The sequence below is a fragment of the Girardinichthys multiradiatus genome, chromosome 5 (assembly GCF_021462225.1).
Source record: "Girardinichthys multiradiatus isolate DD_20200921_A chromosome 5, DD_fGirMul_XY1, whole genome shotgun sequence".
Lineage (NCBI taxonomy): Eukaryota > Metazoa > Chordata > Actinopteri > Cyprinodontiformes > Goodeidae > Girardinichthys > Girardinichthys multiradiatus.
Window position 1 is genome coordinate 49,152,873 of NC_061798.1, and position 25,170 is coordinate 49,178,042.

A 25,170-nucleotide genomic window follows, 5' to 3' on the forward strand; every position below is an offset into this window, starting at 1 on the left:
AGAGGGCCTTCTATTCTTTAGAGTTTGTCGTACACCTCCCTAGGGAGAAAAGGTGCTTTTCTTTTGTGGGCCTTGTGATGCTGGTGGTCCGTAAAATCTTCTTTGCGGTTCTTCTCTTCTCTGAAGCAGCGGTCTGTTAGGGGGGTTGGCTGGAGCTTTCAAACTGGCCTTAGTTGGTAGTTTGGCCCCTTGTCCTGTCACTTTCTTTCTTCTTTCTTCATAAAACTGCTGCTCCAGATCATAAGAAATTACTGCTTGATCCATCTGTAGAACTGTTGTACCCTGCATCGGCATTTTGGCAAAAGTGATCTCTCCTCTCCTCCCTTTGGTTACTTCTCGGAGGGCCTTCACATATCTAGCTGGTGAGATTGTTTGCTTAAGCACATTCCACACCGGTGCAAGGCGCTGACCTCCATCCATGCGCAGTCTAGCTCTCCTGAACTGGGAGTCTTCATCATCCATGTCTTCCAACACCAACCTCTCATAATGACTGAGCTGTTCCTTGTTTGTCTATGGGATGTGCTGTTACATGGCTCAGCCACAATTTTTTAGCTTCGTCACTTTCAGTAGCATTGGTGATCATCAGCCACACATCTTTGATGTAATCTTCACTACTCTCTTCTTCCTCGGCTGATAGCTCATCAACCTGTCACTCGATCTCTTGTGCATACTTGTATGCTGCTTTCTTTAGTCTTCTTAACATCACATCATGCACAATTCCTACATAAGCGGTTCTGAACTTGCTGGTCAGAGGCTGATAAGTTGCTAGGGTGTGGTTGGATGGCATCATTAGGATGTTGGCCCATTCCCCAACTGTTGCTTTTACCCTGAGTTTGACTTTGTCTTCCAGGCGGTCAGCCCATGCGGCTGGGATGTGATAGTCTCTCTGTCCAGCTTCTGGTATGTACGCTCGACGGCCATCATTCGCTTGAACCGGCCCCCATGTCAGGTCTCTGGCCGTTCTTTCTGAGACCCTCTAGATGTCAAACACTTCCACTACTTTCTTTTCTCCTTTTCTCTGTCCTACTTTGAGTGGCTTGTGAGGGGTTGCCGGCTGCACTGGGATTGAAAACAGGCTTTCACTGTTATCACTTTCTTCCCCAGAGGTCTCATGTTCTGATGGTTCTTCTTCTTCCGAGCCACTGACTTCACCGTCTTCTTTTCTGGGTTCAAGGGCTCCATTTTAAATGGACTCAGGAGCTCCTCTTGGACTGGACTTTGTTTTATCTTCTTCTTTGCCTTTAAAACTTTTGTTGGAACCAGCTCTGTTTTATCTAGATCTTCAAGGCTGCAATTAGCTAGACTACATTCCACAGCCTGCACGGAGGTTGAAGGGGCAGCTGCGTCTTTCTTTGCTGATTATGGTCTTTTCTCCAGGCGGGACACTTGGTTGGTCTCACTTTTGTGCAGGTAGCGTTTTTCATCAGGGTGTGGTTTGATTTTGTTCCCTTGTTGGATTCTTGGTATCTCTAAGTGAGGGGGATCTTTCGACTTCTTCTCATCCATCCTTTCTACTAAAGCCAGCTCTCTCTTCCTCCGACTCTCATGCTGGCTAAGGGAAGTGACGATGACTATTTCGGTCAGTGAGGCATCTGTCAGCAGATTCTTGACTACATGGTGTGCTGTTGCAACGGCTACTTTTTCTGCCGACTCCCATGGCAGGTCATGTGATCTCAGTTCATCTAGGCATATTGTTACCCTTCTCAGTGCGTGGTTGATGGCAGCATTCAGTCCTTCTTCCAGGGCTACCCACATTTTTTCTCTATACTCTTTCAAATCTTCTCCCTTTTTGTAAGCGGCAATGGGAGAGTGGATGACAGCATAATAAGTGAGGTCGGCCCCACTAGTCAGATGCACTTTGCTTGCTTTGTTCTGGCTCACTTGTCTTTTCAGCTCTCGAACCTCTTTTTTGTAATCTTCCCCTGCCTGGGCTCTTAACCTTTTCATTAATTTGGTATTGTGGATCTTGAAGTTGTCATTTGTGAAAACTAACAGTCCATCTCCCTCTATGTCCCAGGGGTCTCCGATAACTTGGTAGAGTCGAGTCCCGTTTTGCAGGGAAATTCGTCTTGCATCTGTGGGCATTGGGTCAAGGACTTTCCTCATCATGACTCTGTCTGACTTCTGACTAACCTTTCTTGGCTCTTTTCCTTCAAAATCCGTCTTTCCTGTCATTCTGAGTTGATTACTGGCATTGTTTTCTGTGGCTTCTTGTTCAAATTGGAAGGTAAGGTCTCTTACTTTACTTTGTGTGGGGTCATACTCCCTGTGGCTTGGGGTGTTGGCCATCCGTTGGAGGCTTCTCTTATGGCGCTCGAGGGTTGCTGATAAGAGGGCTTCCTGCCTGGTAGTCTCTTGCAGTTCTTGTCTGGCCTGAGCAATCCGTTGAAGTATTTCACTCTTCGGCCTTGTAATGTATAGGGTAATAGTTGGTCCTTGACTGGGTTCAGCTCCTCTTGGGTCTTGCTCTTGTTCTGTCTCATTGCCCTCTTCTTCACTCTCTGTTTCTTTCGTTAAATCATAAGTTGGTATCTCTGAGTCAGCTCTGTGGTCTTTTCTATGATCTGGTCTGCCATACTCATTACACTCCTCAAGCAAACTCTCTTTGTCTTCATCTTGGATGGCTCAGAGCTTTTCTTTGAACTGGGCCATCTTTCTGGTCTCTATTTCATACTCTTTCAACCTCGCCATGGTTCTAGTGTTGAGATTTGTGAGGAACCCGTTCAGTCCAGACTCACTGGAAACCATCTTTACGATCGGGTCATATTTTTCGGATGGACTGTACAGTGACACCAGTTTCCCCAGTCCCCAAAGTTCAAGGAACCCTGTCCACCATCGTAACCATCGATTAATGTCTTCCTTCCTCTGGACTGCTTTGGGGCATGGTATCACGACCAGTCTATATCCATGTCTTATCTCTGAAAAATAGTATGCTTCATCTCTTTGGAGGTGGTATGCTAGCTGACTCTCTAGTACTTCTTGCGACTGCTCTTCGTTGAAACTGAAGAACATTTTCTTTACCGATGAAGCCCATGTTGAATATCCGTCCCCACCTAACAGCAACTCGGTAGGTAAGCGGTGTAGCACTAACGGTGTTGATGTCAGTTGTTCTGTTGACGGGAGTGGTACTTCAGCTCCCCGCTCCGTCCATTCCTGCGTTTCACTCTCTTCGTCCATCGCTATATCTTTGTCGTCTCGAGTTGTCCGTCTCCAAAGCCTCTCAAGGATCCTTCGAGTAGGGATGGATTAAGACTATTTGGCTACTAGCTTTACTGTCTGGGTCTGGTCAGTCTACCACAATAAAGCCCTATCCTCACCTGCACGCTATGCAGTTACTGCAAGGGTTGTGACTGACAGCCCTATCAGTCACAGACAACCTTACTCCCTTTCAGGCTGTCGGTCTGGGGTGCTCAGGCAGAGACGTCCTTCTGCTGAGCATCCTTCTTCTGGGGCCCATTTATCTCTATCAGGGTCCCTGTTCGGGCGCCACCTTTTGTTGTCCGATGAGCTAACCCCTCCCTCCTACTTCCCTATGTCTAAAGGGATTGCTCAATCCAGCTCTCCATCCAACGGGTCCGGACTTCCCTAAACCTGAACGGTCTTACTAAGCAGGTTTACTGAAAGTTCTATTTAAGCTGGTGTCAGGAAATGACTCGCCTAGCCTCTGACAGCCTTCATACAAAAGTCTCGACCTTCTTCAACTGGAGGTCTGGACGACTGAGTAGCCTATTGCTGTCATCCACACTTTCAACAGTCACTTTTGTTCACGGCTGCTCATTCCCTAATTTTACAACTTGCTCTTATTATATGGGCTAGGTTCATTTTAGTGGCTCGGCACGAGCCCCAAGGGTGCTGTTTTAACAAACTTGACTAAGGCAACCTATAAAAACCTCCTAAAATATCTTAGAACCAGGCAACAAGACTTTTTACCACCAATGAAAAACCAAAAATACGGTGACTCAAATAATTGAATGTACACGATTTAACTAGAATTTTATATGCTTTCTTTAATTAGTAACGCTCTTGCAGGGGTCAGTAACAGCTTAAATTCGCCAACACAAAATAATTTAAATAATATAAATGAATCAATCAACTCAACCTGTCTTTCCCTGATGCTGAAACTAGTGAGTTTGGAGAGGCTTTGAAGATGGAGGCTCATCCATGCACCTGATGGAGAAGTTTCTTCTGGTAACAACGAGTGATTTCTTGAAGGAAATACGACTTAATCTTCAGGTTTCTTCCTTTAGGTGGCAGGCACCTATTCAGCTCAGCTTCTTGGTTATTGCTCAATACTTTAGTCATGGTCATCGTGACCTTCTGATGCTGTTTCTCTGCCTTGGAGATGCCGGTAATAGCCACGCAGCTGGTCTGTAGTCGCATCCTCCCTTCCTCCCGTTAGCCTTCAAAAGATTCGCTGTCAGCATGCAGCTGGCTCTCATCACTCCCAGTCATCCTACAGTTCTTTCCGTAATCTGCTCAGTTTTAAACTTTACATAGTATTACACATTCCTTTCTCAGCTTTCTGAATTTACTTTAAAACACAGTTACAAAACCATCACTTCATTCTTTTTATTCATGCTTCATAAATTATTAACATTATATCTCTTTCATTTATAGCTGATTGAGAATGTCAGACCTTAATGTTTTTTACTCTAATTCTCAGTTCTTACCCTCATTTCAATCATACATCTTTTAACCTGTTAAACAAAGGTTACTAATTTCATTTAATACATGTGAAAGAATGGAAAAGATCACGAATTGCATTTAATACTTGGAAAATCATCATACATCATTGGATACTTGTTGTTTATAATTCTGCAAAAGATAAGAGATAAAATGTGGCAGATAATATGTGGCTCCACACAGGCCTCTCCAGTCTCTCAGCTCCAGAATATGAGAACATGCTTGTTTCACTCCCCACTGCTTCAACTGTGTATTTTAATAATTATTGCATGGATTACACATCAGGATATAAAGATATTTATTGTAACTTTTATGGAGTTAACTGTGAGCAGTTACCAAATGTTGCATGGATTACATGGAAAGATCTCACCTTATTTTGACAGGACTTAAAAATGCTTAATGGTGATGCTGATTTGTGTACAGGTGATTTAAACCAGTCCAAACACCTACTGGTGCAGCATTGCAGTACAGGAATCATGCCTTCATTTAGCCGGACTAAGGGCATAAATGTTTCTCTGGATGCTGAAGGTTGCATACCCCAGGGCTAGTCTTGGGGGTTGTGGCATCTTTGTAACTGCCATTTACTTGCAAGTAAAATAAAATAAAATACATAAATTCCAGCTTGGGAATGTTACTGATCCGGGCCTCCTGCTGGTTCAGTTGGCTCAGCAGAATTAGTGTAATTAAACAGACCAACAGTCTGTACTGGACTCCAAACATGACAGCTCCCCCCATCCTGTGGCAAACACTCCCACCAATTAAAGCCTCTGCTCTTCTTCTTCATCACTGACTCCTTCCAGTTCAGGAAACATGGTTACAAAGAGCTGAAGTCCTCGGCTGACATCCGAGCTCACGGATGCTAAAACTTTAATGGCTCTCTGGGACTTCATGTAATCTTACAAATCCAAAGTGTTGCGTAACAAATTACATTATTTAAGAGCACGAAAACTTAAAGCATGGAAGCTGGCCTGCTGTCTCTGATGATGTAACGTCTGATTAGATCATGGAGGTAAACATATTTGTTGTTTTTCTGAAAAGTTAGACCTTAAATCTGAATTCTGAGCAGATAAAAGCCTTCACTAACACGATAAAACGTTACATAATTCCTGGGAGATGACCAAACAGAAAAGCTGCTTCGAGATCTGCTGCTGCTACTGCCCGCAGCCTCCCAAACACCAAATACAAACAGGAAGGTTTTCATCACTTCCATTGTTTACTGTCAGCTTGACCCAGAGCGGGACTCAATTCCTGATTCATGGAAAGAAAGGAACACTGTCTCTTGGCTGTCGCTTCAGCCCCCCCCCCCCCCCTACACACACACAATACTGAGCCAAGCTGAGCCTCTTGGCCGGCCTTTTCATCCCTCATGTTTGGCCTCGCTGCCTCTGCTGCAAAACAGCCCAAACAGACAAGATTAAAATTCTGCCGATTGCCCAAATATCCGTCCTTTCAGGGAAACAAACCAGGCCTGCCCAGCAGACAAAGCTGGTGCAAAGCAGCAGGGTTCTGCAGGAATGGACAACAAACATCTGAAGTTTTCTCTTTAAGTTATCAGGAAAAGCTGGAGGCCTTTATTTGCAATGGATTAACAAGGTTCTCATGAAGCCTTTCTGTGGACGGATCCAGGTTTTCATGGCTGATACAGATTTCTGGATTTCTTTGAAGTCTGATCTGCTGATTCCACATTTTAAAGATTCAATATTTTGATTTTTTAAAGATTAAATGAAAGCGAAACTCCAAGGTTTCTTGATTGAGGTAGTTAATTTGAATTTCAACAGAAAATGAAGACAAATACAACATTATCTCCAGTTGCAGATGGACCATCTTGGGTTGGGACTTTAAATGACACCTGATCTAAGATGGTTCACAAACTACAACAAACAAACTATTCAATGTGGGATAACCGATGTTGGATAACAAGTTTACGGTCTACAGAACTGTTAGCCCAGTTAATGTAAATCTGCCGGTTTCGTGGAACATACCCGACTTTTAAGCAGACTTCACAGATTTCCATCACAGTTGAGGTTGAAGCTATTCCAGAAGCTTCATGTTAGTTTCCAGCTGTGTCTGAGTTTCAACCATATAGCCGAGTTCACTGTGGACAGCCACACAGATGTTTCAACACTTCTCCGCAGACTTTCCCAGCTTGAGTAAAAACTACAGCTTTCCTCCTTAGTTCTTTACTAAGTTTCATGAACTTGCCCTTTGCCCTTTGTCAATCCAAGAAGTTCAGTCAAGCAAACGTTTTTTATGCTGCAAAGATAAACAACTATCATCATTTTTATTGTGATACAATCAGGCAATATTAAGAAGCAGCAGATAGGTGTTAAAGTTCAGTATAAAGAGTTCGATAGCATTCACCTGCAAAACTCATTAACAAAATGACCTAAATTTATGTTTGAACTGGTAAAAGAATTACAAAGTATAATAACAATATCTAGGTTTCAAATCTTATTTAACTCATATTTATAAAACAGATTAAAATAGTTCCTAAACATCACCGCGAAGTCTAAATGAGGAGTTTGCATCTAATTAGTAAACTTTGTAAAACCCTACAAGGTTTTTTTATGACACAAAAACTCACTTGTTCCTATAAAACTGATCCTGTGTTTTTAATATTCAGTCCTTCATTCTCAGTTTTTTTTAGATGCAGAAATGAAACAAGTCGCTGTGAATCTCATTTCTATCCCAGTGCCAAGCACAAAACATAACTGCGCTGCCTCCCAACATGAACATCTGATTATGTATCAACTCTTTCTGACGTTACTGTGGTCTAAGAGGACGAGGTTTGCTGATTAAGCCTTGTTTATGAAGCATTCATTGTTTTAAAACTGATCGGCCCCCGAGAAGAAAAGTCCTGCAGAAAGTTCCTTATAGACAGCATTTGTGGGTCTGTGCCGTCAATCATCTGCAGCCCACACTACCTCCACGTCACGCTTGCAGCACACACAGCGGTGCGCCTGACAAGGTAAAACTGATGGACTCTGTGCTTTCCAGAGAGAGATCGAGTAAGAAACAGCTTCATCTAACGCAGGAGTATCGAACTCAAACACACAGACCGTCAAAATGAAAAAGTCACACGCTGGCCTTCATATTTATGCCAACAAAAAAAGGGAAGTTTTTCCTTCTCTTCAGACATTATGACAAACCTTTTCAAATGAAAACAAGCAAAGCTGAATACTATAAGCATATGTGAAATAAAATGTCACAATACAGACACAATAAAAAAAACATCTTTGCATATTTCTCTGTAGCTTTCTGAGTTCGATTTTAATGCTAACCTCTTTTCACAGGCTAATAATAATAATAATAATAATAATAATTTCCTTCATTGAAAATTTAACCATCCAAGTCGATGCCTTGAAGTAACAAGAAAAAAATAAAAAAGAAATTGCGTAAAGTTCTGTTTTCTGCATCTCTGATGCACACTGGTCCAAACCAGATACCTGACATCTCTTCTTCTACAGCTGTGACTGGGAGCAGCATGAGGTCCCTACTGAATGTCAACTGAGGGCTACCAGGAGGACATGTGGAATTATCTTGCAGAAAACCCATCAGATTGAACAGTATCATTACTCATTTAACAAAAGAAAGCCTAAATGGAAAAGCTGTGTGTGGAAAACTATGTACACCCCACGATCAAACAGCCTGTAGAACCACCGTTCAGCATCTCATTCAAAGTCAGACAGAAAACATCGACCATAAGTCTCTCATTTCGTTGTGCAGGAATTGTGGTCCATTCTTCTTTATGAGGTTGCTTCAGCTATTTGTTTCTGCATTGCTCTCTGAACGTCCCAACAAAGCATTTTAGTCAAGTTGAGATCTGGACTTTGATTGGACTGTTGCAGCACATTGATTCAACATTTTTCAGCCCTTCTGCAGTAGATCTGCTGGTGTGCTTGGGATCACTGTGCTGTTGATGGTCCTTTTTGGGATATTCAGCCGTCAGACATCATTTCTCAATGAGTAAGGGACAAGCTTGAATGGGTTTATTTATCATCCATCTATTATAATATGTTGTCCTTTGAGGCCTTCGTAGTGCCTCTATTTAAATGTCTGCCCTCCTACTCCTGGCTCTGCCCTCAGATTAAATATTTAGGTCAGAAATGACGAACGCTGCAGTTTTTTACAGTCCTGGACACAAAATGTTGCTGAAAGAAAGCATGTTTTAACATATCAAATCATATTATTTTTTGTATAAATAGTGCAGAGAAAGCATTTACCCACTTACAGATTTCTTCTGTGTTTGCTTTACTGTCACACTTAACAGTTTCAGATAATCAAACTAATTTTTATATTTTTTTAATTTCTCGATATTTGTTTACATTTTTTGAACTTAAGCCTCAGGGGCCCATCCGTGGAACTAAGGGTGTCCCAACCAGTTATTAAGTTTAGGGGGCAAATACTTCTCACCAGGTTTTTTGGATGTTTTTTCCTTTAATAAATGAAACAATCTTTTGAAAAACACATTCTGACTGTATTTAAACGATCTTTGTCTGATATTAAAACTTGTTTTATGATCTGAAACCTTTGTTATTGGATCTAAATTTTAATCTCTTCCACAGATTCAAATCTTATAAAACTCTTAAACTTCTGTTTGGGCTTTTGTTTTGGTCAATGACCCCCGAGATGTCCAGAGGCGCTTCTGCTTTGACGGCTTTAAAACGTGACAAGAAAGTTTGGCTGCTTTCAAACAAAAACGTAAGAAATGAAAGATGATTTGAGAAATCTGCCTTCTGAGCTTCACTGCTTTTAATCAACTGAATCCATCCCCTGATGAAGATCAAACTGTGATTAAGACGATGGAGCATTGCCCAGTACCTGTTTGGGGTCTGTGGGACCAGCCGGTGACGTCAGCTCGACGGTGACAGGACCATCATTTAAAATGTTGACCTGCATGTAGGCCCCAAAATTCCCATCTAGAAAAACAAAACGGAAAGTTGTAAATTTGATGCTTTTTCATGTAAATGTGTGCAGATTAGGCTCCAACTAACAGGCTGTTTTTATGTGGGGACAAAAGAGGAAAAGAGCTGGACAAGAACAGGAAGTTTCACCTGAACTGCTTCCCAGTCTTCTCGCAGTGTTCTTTAAAATGATGACATCATCTGCACAATGAAGCTGTGGGCCATGCTGGAAAACTGATGCATCATCATGTTTCCTCACTGGAGGCAGGGAGGGGGGCACTAATTAGGAAGGCTTACGCCTCCCTTGCTGGGACGAGGTGTCCTCCTCACCTGCTCCCCAGTGGGCTGACCCAGTTCACTGCCATCAACGCCAGCGCATCACTGCAGAGGTAATCCAGCCCTGTAACCGCCCCAACCACAAGCAGAGACGGAATCAACCGCATTTAAACAGCAGCAGGAAGAGGCGTCGCTCCGAAATCAGGTGCAGGTCCTGATGACGGAGAAAAATTCCCACCTCCGATGTTAATTAGTGAGAAAATAATGCAGACCAAATATTCATTTTACAGATTTTTTTCCCTGAAAGGTTTACATGAGGAGACAGTATGCTTGTAGTAAAAAGTAAGCACACCCTGTTCCAGGTCAATGGTTTTAAAAATCAGGACCTGACAAAATCAACCCATCTTTTTCCCAAATTATTTAAATCTAACCTCAAGTGTAAAAAACAAGAATCAGCATCCGGGAGCGTTTGATCATTACACGGATTAAGTGATCCTCCTCGGTGTGAGCACCGCTGCAGAAGTGCAGGGTTGGTCAGTTCGCAGCTCTGGAGCATACAGGTTTGTGTCAACACCGCGCCAAACTATTCAGTCCATCATCCTACAGAGGGAAAGATTATTTAAGACCGTTTCCAATATTCTCAGCAGGAGACGTTTCAGAAAAGTCAGGGCGTGAAATGCTCAGAGAACTGACGAAAACCCCAGGAGCTCACAAGTTAGGAGAAAGCCTCGTCTGTTATTTAAATACAATCCCTGGCCACTTCATTAGGTATACTTGTTTATGCATACCAAGTCAGCCAATCACACGGCAGCAGCTCAGTGCATTCAGACATCCAGATGAGGTGAAGAGGACTTCCTCAAGACTAAGCCGAGCATCACAGTGAGGATGAAAAGGCGTTTAGGTGGCTTTGAAAATGGCCGGATGTGTTGGTCTGAGTAGTTGGGAAACTGCTGCTCCACTGAGATTTTCTCAGACAATCATCTCCCGGGTTCATGGGGCGAAAAACGTGAAAATATCTAACACCTGTTCAGGTCAGAGGAGAATGTGCAGACTGGATCGAATCCAGATCCCATAATAGTAACTTAGGCTACAACTGACACAGACACCCCAACATCGGCCAATAACAGATCGGAAAAATGTTGCCCAGTCCGACGAGTTTCGATGTCAGCTGCAACGTTCAGGTGAAACTCTGGTCTCCTTAGTACCAACTGGTTTAAACTCCCAGTCAACCTGAGTGTTGCTGCTAACCATTATGACCAGTGTACCCAGCGTTCGAATGTTATTTACAGCAGGTTAATATCACAGAGCTCATCATTTAACTGAATAAAACTGTTTTCTATGTTTGAGATTGAATCAATGGAAGCTTTCCTGTTTCCAGATTCAGAACATTTACGCAGCTTTCCCTCTCAGCTGCTGCAGGTCAGTTCACTCAAAAACCTTAAAAAACCCAAAACAATTATTTAAAGCCTCATCACTCACTGAGACATTCTGCCCACCTTTAATGAGCTCAGGCTTGTAGGCGCTCCTCATGCTCTCCAGGATGCTGTTGTAGAAGGGCTGGGCGAGCTCTGCAGGCATGGCTGAGTGGAAGTCTGGTTTGTTGCCCTTCAGGATGCACTGCAGGGTGAACTGGCTCACGCACAGCACCTCAAACTCCCTCTCCATGACGCTTTTAGCCCACGCCCGGCCGTTCTCGTCCTCAAACAGCCGCAGGTTCAGAATCTTTCGAACCCTGAAAACACAAAGTGAACAGGAGGAGGTGAAGAAGCAGCTGCTCTCTGGGTGTCCTTTGCAATTTCCTGTCTACTGACTCAGTTTCATCTGTATCTATGAACATGTTTGCATGATTATCCAGAACCTGCAGCTGTCAAAAATTGAAAAGTGCTGAAGAATGCAGCAGAAAACAAAAGTGAGAAACCTGATAAATACACACACTTACATGTACTCAGCATCTCTCTGCGTGTCGTCCACAGAAATCCCGAGCAGGACACAGATTCCCCGTCCAATGGAGCTGACCTGGTCCTCTCCCACTGCGGAACAACAAACACAGACGGACACATGGTCTTTCTACCACACCCAGGAATTCACATAGTTCAGACCTCTGTTATACCTGCATGATAGAGTTCTGCAGAACATTTGCAGATTTTTATTCAGAAGCTGTGTGAATTAATCTTTCTTTTTGCACAAATGACAGGCTTTTCGGTGGTCACAGTAGAGCGGGTTAAAAGCTGTTCTAAGCTGTCCGAGTTTCAAAGAGGTTCCAGTTTGAGTTTCCATGAGGCCGCTGGTAGAATCATTTAACTGCTAGAATGTAGCGGGGTTCTCTTTACAAAGAGGTTCCGTCAAGTTTTACAATCAAAACTTTTTACATTTCTCAGACTGTAATTTACACCATCTTTTTTTCCAAATATAAACACAAAACTTTACTATGAATTTGTGGCTCATATTTTTACCATCAGGCAATAAACTGGATGGACGAATGCTACTTACGGACAATGAATTTTTTTAACAAAAGGTTAAAAATATTAATGGATTTTAAAAATACTAAAATCCATTTCCATACTTTTCGGTTCTTTTCCATACTGTGTCAGAAGCCAGTCTAGAATGTGTGTCAAATCATTGTGCTCACAGGTTCATACTTCAAGCCACTGTGGCATCTGTGCACCACACAAGCTGGGCAGCAGCACAGTATTTTCACCTAGACTCAAACAAACATGTAAACTGTGACTCCTATCAAAATGTGCTTGCTGCAACCTGCTGCAACCTGCTGCAACTTGGCTGCAACTTGGCTGCAACCTGCTGCAACCTGCTGCAACTTGGCTGCAACTTGGCTGCAACCTGCTGCAACCTGCTGCAACTTGGCTGCAACCTGGCTGCAACCTGCTGCAACCTGCTGCAACCTGCTGCAACCTGCTGCAACCTGGCTGCAACCTGCTGCAACCTGCTGCAACTTGGCTGCAACCTGGCTGCAACCTGCTGCAACCTGGCTGCAACCTGCTGCAACCTGCTGCAACTTGGCTGCAACCTGCTGCAACCTGCTGCAACCTGCTGCAACTTGGCTGCAACCTGCTGCAACTTGGCTGCAACTTGGCTGCAACCTGCTGCAACCTGCTGCAACCTGCTGCAACTTGGCTGCAACCTGGCTGCAACCTGCTGCAACTTGGCTGCAACTTGGCTGCAACCTGGCTGCAACCTGCTGCAACTTGGCTGCAACCTGCTGCAACTTGGCTGCAACCTGCTGCAACTTGGCTGCAACCTGCTGCAACTTGGCTGCAACCTGCTGCAACTTGGCTGCAACTTGGCTGCAACCTGCTGCAACTTGGCTGCAACCTGGCTGCAACCTGGCTGCAACCTGCTGCAACTTGGCTGCAACCTGCTGCAACTTGGCTGCAACATGCTGCAACTTGGCTGCAACATGCTGCAACTTGGCTGCAACCTGGCTGCAACTTGGCTGCAACCTGCTGCAACTTGGCTGCAACCTGCTGCAACTTGGCTGCAACATGCTGCAACTTGGCTGCAACCTACTGCAACTTGGCTGCAACTTGGCTGCAACCTGCTGCAACTTGGCTGCAACATGCTGCAACCTGGCTGCAACCTGCTGCAACTTGGCTGCAACATGCTGCAACTTGGCTGCAACCTGCTGCAACTTGGCTGCAACATGCTGCAACTTGGCTGCAACCTGCTGCAACTTGGCTGCAACATGCTGCAACTTGGCTGCAACCTGCTGCAACTTGGCTGCAACATGCTGCAACCTGGCTGCAACTTGGCTGCAACCTGCTGCAACATGCTGCAACTTGGCTGCAACATGCGGCAACCTGGCTGCAACCTGCTGCAACCTGGCTGCAAGCTGCAGGGTTGGCTGTGAGTTTCTGTGTGTGAGACGTAAATTAATGAATAATCAGCTCCATCCGACCTACAGTTTTCAAACAATCATGGCAGTTAGAGTGTTTGCTTCGTGTCGCATGCTTCAGATCAAACGTCTAATGGATGAAAGTCTGATGGATGTTAGTCGATAGCAGACAGAGGGTCAAGACGCTCTGCACTGTAGAACAAGCACAGCCCTGGGCATCAAAAAGCAGGACTACTGAGGCTAATACTGGGCTGACAGAGGGGTACATGTACCCCAGGAAGTTAGGCTGTTATCTGTTTGCTACATTTTCTCCTGAATAAATTTTGGATGAAACTTTGGAAACAAATTCAGGTCCAGGTTTGGTTCATTAACGCTCTGACTTGATATGTTATTTTTGGTGTGCATTTTTCCATTTTAGTGTTTCTTCTTCAGGTTGAGAACCGATTTAGCTGCCTTACATTTAAACCAGACTAACTAATAATAATTAAGCAACAGCAACATATAAATTAAATAAAACCAGTTTTTCTAATAATAATTACCAATATTGTCATTATTATTATTATAAGAACTGGATTTTTCATTTCATTGTTATTGTTCTTGATGAATTATTATGTCTTAATAGCAATATTTTAGACCATTATCAATTATTGATATAATGTAGCATTTTTCTTATTATTTAAGTACTATACTTTTAGGTTTTCTTTTTGTGCTTGTTTGTAGCAGTTCTGACCTCAGTGACCTTTCAATAGGCCTGAAATAAACATCTTATTTGTTAATCTGAATCCCAAACAGCAGTTTAAGTAAATAAAGTGAAACTAAATTCTTGTCGTGGTTTAGAAACAACCGACATGCAGACAGGCCGCATAAACCCATCAGGATTTAATATGTCAGAACAAAAAGTCATCTTACTCATTTTTCAGGCGACCTAACTAATTTCCCTTCAGCCCAAAGCCAACTGTTTTGGTTTCCCCGAGTTAGCATCGGTCTGACTCCCGCCCCATTCATTTCAACGGGGATGCTAACGCTAACCGGGCTAACCCAGCTAACCGGTGGGCCAGCTACCGGCTGCCTGCTGTTTTTCTGTTTATTTCAGTTACAGGTTTCAACTCTGTCAGCTCGGCTGATTCAAAGCTCAAGCTCACCTGTCACACTCGCTTTGGTCACTCTCTGGATAATCGCTTTCATTGTTGTGCTTCTGTTGAACAGCACGACGTCACAGCTTCCGGCCGCCTCCAGCCTTCAGTTATAGTTTGTCGACCTCTGGCGGTGGAAGTTGGAATCACAACTACAACAACAACTTCTTGTAGTTTGGGGAAGCTGGAAGAATGAAGAAACCATTAGTGCGTCTTTTAGAGCGTCCGGGCTTCTCAAAATCACGTAGACTAGTTTAAGCCATTCTTTCAGATACAGATATTCACATTTCCTTTGAATGAAATAGTTTTAAAATCCACTGGATACTATCTGTTACTGCAGATGTTGATTTGAAGTGAAGTTGAAGAACTTAGGAGGTAGTCCCACTTCTTCATTATCCTATTTACTTCAAGCCTGTACCACTGACAATGAAAGAGCACCACAGCATCATGCTACCACCACCATGCCTGAAAGTTGGTGCAGTTTTCTAAGGCTTGACTTTGTCATATTTTGTGTCAATGTCGCCAAAAAACTATATCTTCTTGTCTACGTCTTGGTGGTTCCTGTATTGTTCCTTAACATCCTAATCAATTTCATTTAATCCAAGGGGGAAATTTCGGGTGAAATCATTCAAACTTGGGACACAACTAGATTTTCCATCAGGACAATGATCTCAAACACACAACTGGTATTGAAATGGATAAAGTGGCTTAAAGTAAAATATCCTAAATGGCATTTCTAAACTCTAAAAAAAAAAAAAAGAGTTCCTTCTCTAGAAACCGACCACTTTAAATGAACCCTACCAATTCAGCAAAGAAGGTTAAGCTTGTTGATGGCTTTAAAAGCCTGTGGTCGAAGTATGTAAACATATATTTGATTAAATGTGTTGTGATCTTAAAAAAACAACTCAGATAAACAATTAAGAACCCCAAATGAATTTCAACCCAATGATGAATGTTTTCAAGCATCTGGTGAGAGCTGCAAATGTTGATCAATGCACTGCTTGTGCTCATTGTCTCTGTGTTAACATAGCATCCAAAGATATAAATACAAACTTTTAGTTGTGATGTCAATCAAGGGATCTAGATTAAATCAAATTAGAACCTTTTCTGGGAGTAGTTGGTGTTGTTTTTAAAACTAAGAGGTCTCTAATCCGAGGTTCTTTTTTCCACTGAAGCATGACATGTTATGCCAAAATCCTAACAGCGATCTATAGCCTTCAGACAAAACAGCAGATGCCTGTAATGTTGGCAGAGAAAGGTGTGTTGCAAAGAGATGTCTTCAGCAACTCCAAATGTCTGAAGAAGATCTACAGTTGACTGAAGCTAAAGGCTTCAGGAAAAAAATCCGGCATAGTATACCAGGAAGAGATTTTATTTACAAAGGAAGCTTCTTCTGTCCCAAAGAACAATTAGAGAACTTCATGGAAGGTTGATTCAGAGAAGAACGTGAAGAAGCATGGTAGAGGAAGGATTCATGTAAGGCTTTAGACACTGAGATCCGGAAGCAACCTCCGTCAAACAGTGCTTGATGAGTTAAAAAAATAAAAATGTAAATGTTCAACCATGTACAAAATTGCCTTGAAGGGATGTACTCATCTTTCACATAGAAAAACTGTATTTCTGAAACAAACACTGCTTCACTTGTCTGGTTTATTCTTTATTCTGCCCTGGTAATTAAACTGCTCTTCTGGATTAAGGAGCAAGTTACTTTTTCTTCTTCTGCAAATACAATCTATCACATTTCAAAAAACACTTGATCTTCAAATTCCTATAATCCTTATTTTTAATTCCTAAAATGTGAACCACATTTGATAGGTACAAAAATGTGGAGTGCTGTACATTTCACCCCTTCTTGCTTTTGTAGATGGAGGTCATAATCTCTCAGATTTGATAAATCAGCTGACCAAAGTGGGGATTGGAAATAGACTGCAACAGTCAGTTTTTAGAAAATAATATACAATTAGACACTGGGTATTTGTATGATTATTCACCTCCATAGTTAATAAAACAAATACTTAACTACCAAGAGAAATAAACTGATATGTAATGGTTTAAGTGTATGTGTATGAAATGGTTTGTTACAGATACTAAATGGAAGTAGGAAAGGACAAAATGAGGGTGCCAGGGACAAACATAACAAATTAGCCTAAGCTATAAATGTTAAAATGAGCAGTTCTGTTCATACTTAATAAGTGTTTCAAAAGAAATAAATCAACCTATCTAAAATTGTGACCCATAATGTTTAGCAGACCACATTTTCTGCAGTAAAACCAATGAGATGAAACAACTGATTTGGCGAAACTCATAAATCTCTTGAGCTTTAATGAAAAATTAGTTTGTGTGAAAACTCAATCATTGTTTTGCTCAGATGATTAGTCCTGAATGTTTTTGACAGACAACAAAAAAAGAGTGGAGATCCTCTCCAAATATCCAAACATAGCAGCAACCGTGTCTTTCAGCGTTAATATCCTCTCACTTCAGATTCACACAACACATTATGTCCAGTCCGGCAGCTATTCTTTGCCGTCTCCAGGTCCAGGTTCTCCACTGAACGACTTGATGAAATCGTAGATCCTCCTGCTGTACGGGACGAAGTCCTCCTTGTACATGATGACCGTTTTGGAGTGAGCAGTTTTGTAGACATGTTTGTTGGGTTCTTCTGGCTCTTCGATTTCTGTTGTCACTGAGTTGGAGGGAGAAAGATTATTATTGGTTAAATCTTCTGATATCAGCGAGTCAATGCAACAAAGTTCGGAGTAGAGAAACAGCTTTAATCTCTTGGAAGTCACTGTCAGTAGTTACTCCTTTTGTTAATGCATATACGCCTAACTAAAGATAAACAAAGACGAATTAGTTGTTTAGTGTTAACTTGTATTGTGCACCGTAATTTGCACTGACAGCTATAAGAGATTCACTGTATACCGGAAAGATCCTAAAATCAGATTAATTCTCCAGGATGTTCCCAAAGACGCCCATTTAAGGCTAACCATCCATGAGAACGCTAGCTGGAAACGTTAGGGAAAATCTGTATAAATGCTTGGATTATGTTGACTTTATTTATACAAAAACTATTCAGTTATAAATATACATTTTGGTTAATCGACATTTAGTCTCCATGGTGATTTTCCTCCCAGTTTACTGACCTTTTGTATCGTCGAAACGACCTGTGTATTTATAGTAAGCGTAGGAGCCGACCATTGTCCAGATGCCCACGGCGTAAACTGCGGACACTCTGGAGTTCCATTTCATCACGTCTCTGAATTTCATGACGAGGCTGGAAAGACCAAAAACTGTTAGGAATTCTACGGGTTGAGCGTTAAGGGCGCCGCCATGACACTTCTTCCTCTCTTTTGGGGGTTGAGAGTTGGCATCCAGTGATTTGAATTACCGCCACCTCCTGGTTCTCAGCGTCTACTACAGCCTTGCACCGAAACCCCGCCTGTTAATGAGTTCTGTTGCTTTACAAAATATCTGGAGTTCCTTTTCTTTTCCTTTCTTTCCGCCGTGTAAAAGCCCCATCAGCAAGCTACTGTTATCTTTGGTGAAACATCTGCATAAATATGATTTAATAAGATGTTGTACTTAATAATTGTTAAATTGGTGCAGCCACCAATTAAAGCTTTAGTAGAAATGACAGAAATAATTATCTTGGTACATAAATCATCAGTATGTTTAAAGACACATTTCATTATTTTGCTTCTGAGTCAATTACACACAATGCATGATGAATACCTTATTAAAAATATTGCGTGGTTGAGTTCTGTTAAAACTAGCCTGCCGACTATCTTTTAGAGAAACAAATGTAATTTAATTTAACTTAATCTACCTAATTTAACATTTTTGCCATTAGATTTTATTTTGTAATTGTAATAAAATTATAAAATATTTCTTTACTTTTGAGATAAGCACAGAACTAATATGAAAAAGGCAGATTTATTTATTTTTTATTACAAAGACAGAATTCAATACAATTGAAAACGAAGATTTATTGCATAACAAATAAATACAACAATAATAATAATAACTGTTATTATATATGTAATTTAATTTTATCAGTTTGCTGGATTATATTTTTGACATATCAAAAGATCTACAATATTTTATTACTAAGGTGTATAAAGAATTAAATCCAAACTGAAAAGCTAGATCTATTTGACAATAATAATAATCATCATCATAACAGTCATAGTGATGTGATTTAGAATAAAAATGTCAGGTATTTACCAATACTTGAAGAAGTGCCTCATCTCATTTACTCCTGCATTCCTACAGATGAGTCAAAACAGATTCATCTCTCTGATTTATTTTCCTTCTGCCTACAGTACGAGAGCTAAAAGCCAAAGCTGTCACTTGATTTGCCTTGAGGCTCCACTAAAACTCTCCACCCACATTATTCCTCACTACCAACTATTTATGAAACCCTCAGTGTGAGTTCTGTTCTGTTTCTCTCTTGGTTTCATTAGAAAAAAATAAGAGTTTTCTAAGAGTCCAAAGTCTGAGTTACTGACTATGAGAGTTACATATTTTTCTCCTTAAATTTCTAGCATCACTCGAAATTGTGTCTGTTTTACCACTGAGGATTCCAGGCCGTGATGGGTTTCTAAAGTTATTCGTCCCATTCTGCCTACAAACATGTACATTATATATGTCCCCTTCCAGCTTTCTTAATCCTTAAACATCCTAGACAAAGGAGGACAAGTCAGGATGGTGACCGGGTCAGTCCAGCAGCTGCCTTTCTTCTTGCTCAGTTATGCCTTTGGAAGGTGGTTTTCTGTTGTCCTGATGAAAAAAAACATAGCTGTCCCTTGGAAAGATCTGATTTTGAAGGCAGCACATTGCTCTAAAATCTCTGCTGGACATTTCTGCATTAATGCTGCCATCACAATAGACAAGGGAAGTTTATTTCTGTATCTCAGATGCTTCCAGCCCCAGAGACCTGGACAACAACACAAGGCAGAGTAAAAACAGAATGAGAATAAAAAAGCTACTCAAGTACCGGATAACTGATCATAACATCTGATGTAATTGTAACAAATTAGATAATCAGATGGATAAAAATAGTGATTTCCATACAAATTCTTGTATTTTAAAGAATACATTGGAAATGAGTAAAAAGAAATAACATCATTAGAAAATAACATTTAACAATTACTAACCACCTCTGCTGATAGGTTTCCCAAAATAATCCCTTTCCCCAATGTTTCTATCAGCTATTGAGAGTTCTTGATCCAGTGCTGGATGCTATCCAATGTTTCTCTCTCAGGAATAATCAGTTCCTTCATTGTCTCAAGGCTTCATGGATGCTGTTTTATGACCAAATCAGAATTGCAAACTTGCAGCTTCATTTCATTTCCATGATAAATGAAATGAAGCTGATGAGACAAAATGTGAAATGTCGGGTTTATATCGTTAGCAGATCGTTTAAGCTTTCAGATGTAATTCTCTGCAGCCAGATCCTGTTTTTCTCCAACCACCTTCAATGAATTGCAGTTGTCCAGCTAGAAGTTACAAAATGCATGGACCAGTTTTTCTGCATCCCTCTAGTAAAGGTGTCTAACTTTAAAACTTTAAGCCCGTGTAAATAATTTAGACCCTGTGTGGAATACAGAAAAATGTATACAGAATACAGAAGTTTTTAAAATTTCATCCTGAAAAATGAAAGCTAATCAAAGCGTTGTAAGTCCTAAACTGGGATTCAATCCATGCCTGTGATGAATGCTTGCAAGCCTCATGCTTGTACTGTATTATAGGACCCAGTGCAGCTTTGTGGCTCACTGATGGGTTCATTTGACACAACCAGGACTATAACCAAGTGGAAATGATAAAAGCAGGTCCTGGATGCTTTTATTGCGCGGCATTTTAAACTTGGGGGTACTGGAACGAGTGGAGGGGGGGTTGGGCCTGCCTATAAGTCACACCCACTGTCTTCTCTGGAAAGTCTAATAAAACGTTTCGGGGGCTCTGGGACACCTGAAAATGATTCATCCAACAGGTTTTTAGTCATAAATGATGAAAACATTTCAATTTATATTCTCATAGGTTTGTTGGCTTATTTGATAGTGAGAAGTGAAGACTTCTTTTCTAATTTTTTCCCCCTGAGCTTTTAAGAACGTTGGGCTGAACCCAAACTTGCCAGGACAAATTATACCTGACTGATAACATTTAGCTGCTGGGTATTGAGTTGAAATTCCACTCAGTCATGATACCTTCAAATTAAAAAACTTAAAGTGGTCTGAGAGTGGACATCTTTTCAGGAGCTGATGGAAACATAAACCATGGAGGTGATGGAGAGTGACAGCTCCACCCTAGCTGGATAAAACACTGCCTGACCGAGGTCAGTGCAGCGACGATTATTTGATTGGTGTTAAATTTACAAATAGTGTTAAATCAGACGCATCCTGTCACAGAAGAATTCATTCCAGTTTCAGACATGTTTGAGCAACAGATTCAGAGCATAAGACTGTCTGAAAGTTTCTAATTTGTCATTTGTTTTTGTATTTTACGTGAGAATAAATAGTGAAATCCTTCGTGAATCTGGTTTATCTAACAGGTAAAACATTTAGGGGGTGATTTACTGAGCTTTTTGCAGGTGGTAAACTTGTGCAAACCAAAGTTTGTGTGCCCTTCTGCGTCTTAAATTAGATGCCAAATCTGTTGCTGATTTTGCCGTAGGAGAAGAAACAAAGCTTCGAGCTGCACTGCTGGCTTTACTAAAACTGGGTCAGGAATGTTGAAGAAGATGGGATTCATCATCTCTGTGAAATCTAAGGAATATTCTAGCAAATACTCATTTGAAAAGTTATTTGATAACCCTTTTGTTGCGTGTTTAAATTCCGAATGTAGTTGTTTTTGGAACTTTACAACAGATTATTTAGAGATGAATCAACAGATGTAGAAACAATATAATAGTTTATCAGTCTCATAAGATTAGTCTCTCTTAGAAAATCTCTCTGAAGGGGAGATTCTTTTTATGAAGAAGCTCCTATCTAACCTCCCATGCAACAGCAGCATGGGAGAACCCTCGCCGCCAAGCGGAGTGAGCCCACTACCAGCAGCACAGGAGTCAGGGACCTGCCAGACCAGCCAGTACCCCAGGAACCAGTAGGCCTAGGGTGGGGGGACCAAGCCTTCCAACCCCCGATGTCTAATGCTGTTTACTAAAACTGGGTATAACCACCCTCCCATCTGCAGAGCCTAGATAAAAGTGAAATCTTTTGGATGGTGTGTGTTCTTTTACACGTGCAGTAAAACTAACACAACATTTCAGGAAAAAACGTCATAGTCAGTCACACATGGTGGTGTCAGTGATGTGCTTGGGCTGCTGTGCGTCTCTGGGATTTGAACAACATGATGAAATCATAAATTCTTCTCTTTTATAGAAAATCTTGAAGGAGAATCTCTGGGTCAGTTTCTGACTTTAAGCTCAAGAACACTTGGCCTATTCAGCAGGAAATGACCTAAAGCACACCAGCTAGTTTCCATCTGAATGGCCCAAAAAAGGTTTTGGAGTGTCCTTGTCAAAGTCTGGAAATATTTAGATGCCGTGGCATCAGCCTAAACAGGCCATTCATGTTCAAAACCCAACCTGACTGTACAAAAAAAAAATTCAGCAAAGAAGAGTGGGACAAAATTCCTCCACAGTGGGGGAGTTTATAAGAACAGCTAACTGATAGGTTCCTTAATCATGAAAACTGTATAGGAAGTGAATGCAGCACTTCCACTTGAGGTGGAAACATCATCCAATAGGAAAGGCTCATAACCCCATTGCTTCACAGTTTTGTTATACACTGTCCCCTAATGTTGGTCAGAATCATATTTTACAGAAGAATGGAAGAGAAAATGGACTTCATTGACCACTGAAGAAGATAGTCACCACCCCCATAGTGGGTCTGCAAGGATAAAGGTATACAGGTCCTTCTCAAAATATTAGCATATTGTGATAAAGTTCATTATTTTCCATAATGTCATGATGAAAATTTAACATTCATATATTTTAGATTCATTGCACACTAACTGAAATATTTCAGGTCTTTTATTGTCTTAATACGGATGATTTTGGCATACAGCTCATGAAAACCCAAAATTCCTATCTCACAAAATTAGCATATCATTAAAAGGGTCTCTAAACGAGCTATGAACCTAATCATCTGAATCAACGAGTTAACTCTAAACACCTGCAAAAGATTCCTGAGGCCTTTAAAACTCCCAGCCTGGTTCATCACTCAAAACCCCAATCATGGGTAAGACTGCCGACCTGACTGCTGTCCAGAAGGCCACTATTGACACCCTCAAGCAAGAGGGTAAGACACAGAAAGAAATTTCTGAACGAATAGGCTGTTCCCAGAGTGCTGTATCAAGGCACCTCAGTGGGAAGTCTGTGGGAAGGAAAAAGTGTGGCAGAAAACGCTGCACAACGAGAAGAGGTGACCGGACCCTGAGGAAGATTGTGGAGAAGGGCCGATTCCAGACCTTGGGGGACCTGCGGAAGCAGTGGACTGAGTCTGGAGTAGAAACATCCAGAGCCACCGTGCACAGGCGTGTGCAGGAAATGGGCTACAGGTGCCGCATTCCCCAGGTCAAGCCACTTTTGAACTGGGGAGAAGGAAATACCAAAATGCCAGAAGTCCAGTGTCAAGTACCCACAGTCAGTGATGGTCTGGGGTGCCTGTCAGCTGCTGGTGGTGGTCCACTGTGTTTTATCAAGGGCAGGGTCAATGCAGCTAGCTATCAGGAGATTATGGAGCACTTCCTGCTTCCATCTGCTGAAAAGCTTTATGGAGATGAAGATTTCATTTTTCAGCACAACCTGGCACCTGCTCACAGTACCAAAACCACTGGTAAATGGTTTACTGACCATGGTATCACTGTGCTCAATTGGCCTGCCAACTCTCCTGACCTGAACCCCATAGAGAATCTGTGGGATATTGTGAAGAGAACGTTGAGAGATTCAAGACCAAACACTCTGGATGAGCTAAAGGCCGCTATCGAAGCATCCTGGGCCTCCATAAGACCTCAGCAGTGCCACAGGCTGATTGCCTCCATGCCACGCCGCATTGAAGCAGTCATTTCTGCCAAAGGATTCCCGACCAAGTATTGAGTGCATAACTGTACATGATTATTTAAAGGTTGACGTTTTTTGTATTAAAAACACTTTTCTTTTATTGGTCGGATGAAATATGCTAATTTTGTGAGATAGGAATTTTGGGTTTTCATGAGCTGTATGCCAAAATCATCTGTATTAAGACAATAAAAGACCTGAAATATTTCAGTTAGTGTGCAATGAATCTAAAATATATGAATGTTAAATTTTCATCATGACATTATAGAAAATAATGAACTTTATCACAATATGCTAATATTTTGAGAAGGACCTGTATAGACAATGGAGAAATGGAGGGCATACTCGGCACCATGTGCAAAAACGTAATATCTATTGGCACTTTTTATTGGCTGCTGCTCCCGCGACCCGACCCCAGATAAGTGGAAGACAATGGATAATGTCAGAAATTCAAGAATACAAACTAATAGAAACATAACTATAAAAACATGAAACTACAGCATAACCAGATCCAAAAACCTAACTTGACAAAACGTGAACTAGAAGACAAAAACTAAAGCATGACCAGGAAAATAATAAACAGAAACATGATTCAAAACCTTAACTGTGAGAAATATATGAGGAAAAACCCGCAACCAAAAACCAAACAACCCCAAATCATAACAGATAGAGGGATGGATGGTGTGCATGTGCAGAATTACATCCAAATAAAACAAGTTTAGCTTTTTGATTTATTTATTTGAAAGAGGACGGTGCAGTTTAATAAAACACATATTATTTCATGAGTTAAAAAAAGCCAGAATTAGCCAAAAGGCTTTTTTTCATCTGTAGTCCCCTGGCAGGGGGGTTGTTTTTGATTGTAAAAAAGATTTTGTTTTGCTTTTGTTATTGAGAAATTGAAATGTATTGTGTAGAAATCCCCTGGGCCTCCTCCCTGTGGGACGTGCCTGGAACACCTCCCAAGGAAGGCGTCTAGGAGGCATCCGGTATAGATGCCCGAGCCACCTCAACTGGCTCCTCTCGATGTGGAGGAGCAGCGGCTCTACTCCGAGCCCCTCCTGGATGGCCGAGCTCCTCACCCTATCTCTAAGGGAGTGCCCGGCCACCCTACGGAGGAAGCTCATTTCAGCCGCTTGTATCCAGGATCTTGTTCTTTCGGTCATGACCCAAAGTTCATGGTCATAGGTGAGGGTAGGAACATAGACCGACCGGTAAATCAAGAGCTTCGCTTTTCAACTCAGCTCGCTCTTCACCACAACAGACTGG

At 41.6% G+C, this 25,170-nt stretch overlaps 2 protein-coding genes across 4 annotated transcripts in view; both read right to left on the reverse strand.

Moving 5' to 3' along the window:
• dtd1 (D-aminoacyl-tRNA deacylase 1) overlaps positions 1-15,558 on the reverse strand; it is a 30,536-nt gene extending 14,978 nt beyond the window's left edge. Inside the window, exons 1-4 of one of the 3 annotated variants that reach the window (XM_047365875.1) lie at positions 14,856-15,477; positions 11,803-11,893; positions 11,360-11,595; positions 9,505-9,602 (exon numbers count right to left, since the gene is read on the reverse strand). In XM_047365875.1, coding sequence (XP_047221831.1) covers positions 9,505-9,602; positions 11,360-11,595; positions 11,803-11,893; positions 14,856-14,898 — 468 coding nt within the window. In that variant the 5' untranslated portion in view covers positions 14,899-15,477. Of the gene's footprint in view, positions 1-9,504; positions 9,603-11,359; positions 11,596-11,802; positions 11,894-14,855 lie in introns of all 3 variants that reach the window. The other 2 variants (XM_047365876.1, XM_047365877.1) reach the window with 2 other exon arrangements.
• Positions 15,559-16,482: 924 nt separating this feature from the next.
• Positions 16,483-18,217, reverse strand: LOC124868505 (small integral membrane protein 26-like). Its single transcript, XM_047365879.1, has 2 exons — positions 17,990-18,217; positions 16,483-17,529 (listed from the first exon to the last, which is right to left on the reverse strand). Exons 1-2 carry the CDS (start codon positions 18,111-18,113, stop codon positions 17,360-17,362), a joined length of 294 nt encoding a protein of 97 aa, XP_047221835.1. The 5' UTR covers positions 18,114-18,217; the 3' UTR covers positions 16,483-17,359.
• Between the last annotated feature and the right edge of the window lie 6,953 nt (positions 18,218-25,170).

What these genes read in the sequence shown, in the direction of transcription:
- LOC124868505 (XM_047365879.1), bottom strand. Translation starts at nt 18,113, where the DNA reads ATGAAATTCAGAGACGTGATGAAATGGAACTCCAGAGTGTCCGCAGTT. An exon ending in TCGTTTCGACGATACAAAAG is followed by an intron (nt 17,530 to 17,989) that starts GTCAGTAAACTG and finishes CCTCCAACTCAG; the next exon opens with TGACAACAGAAATCGAAGAG.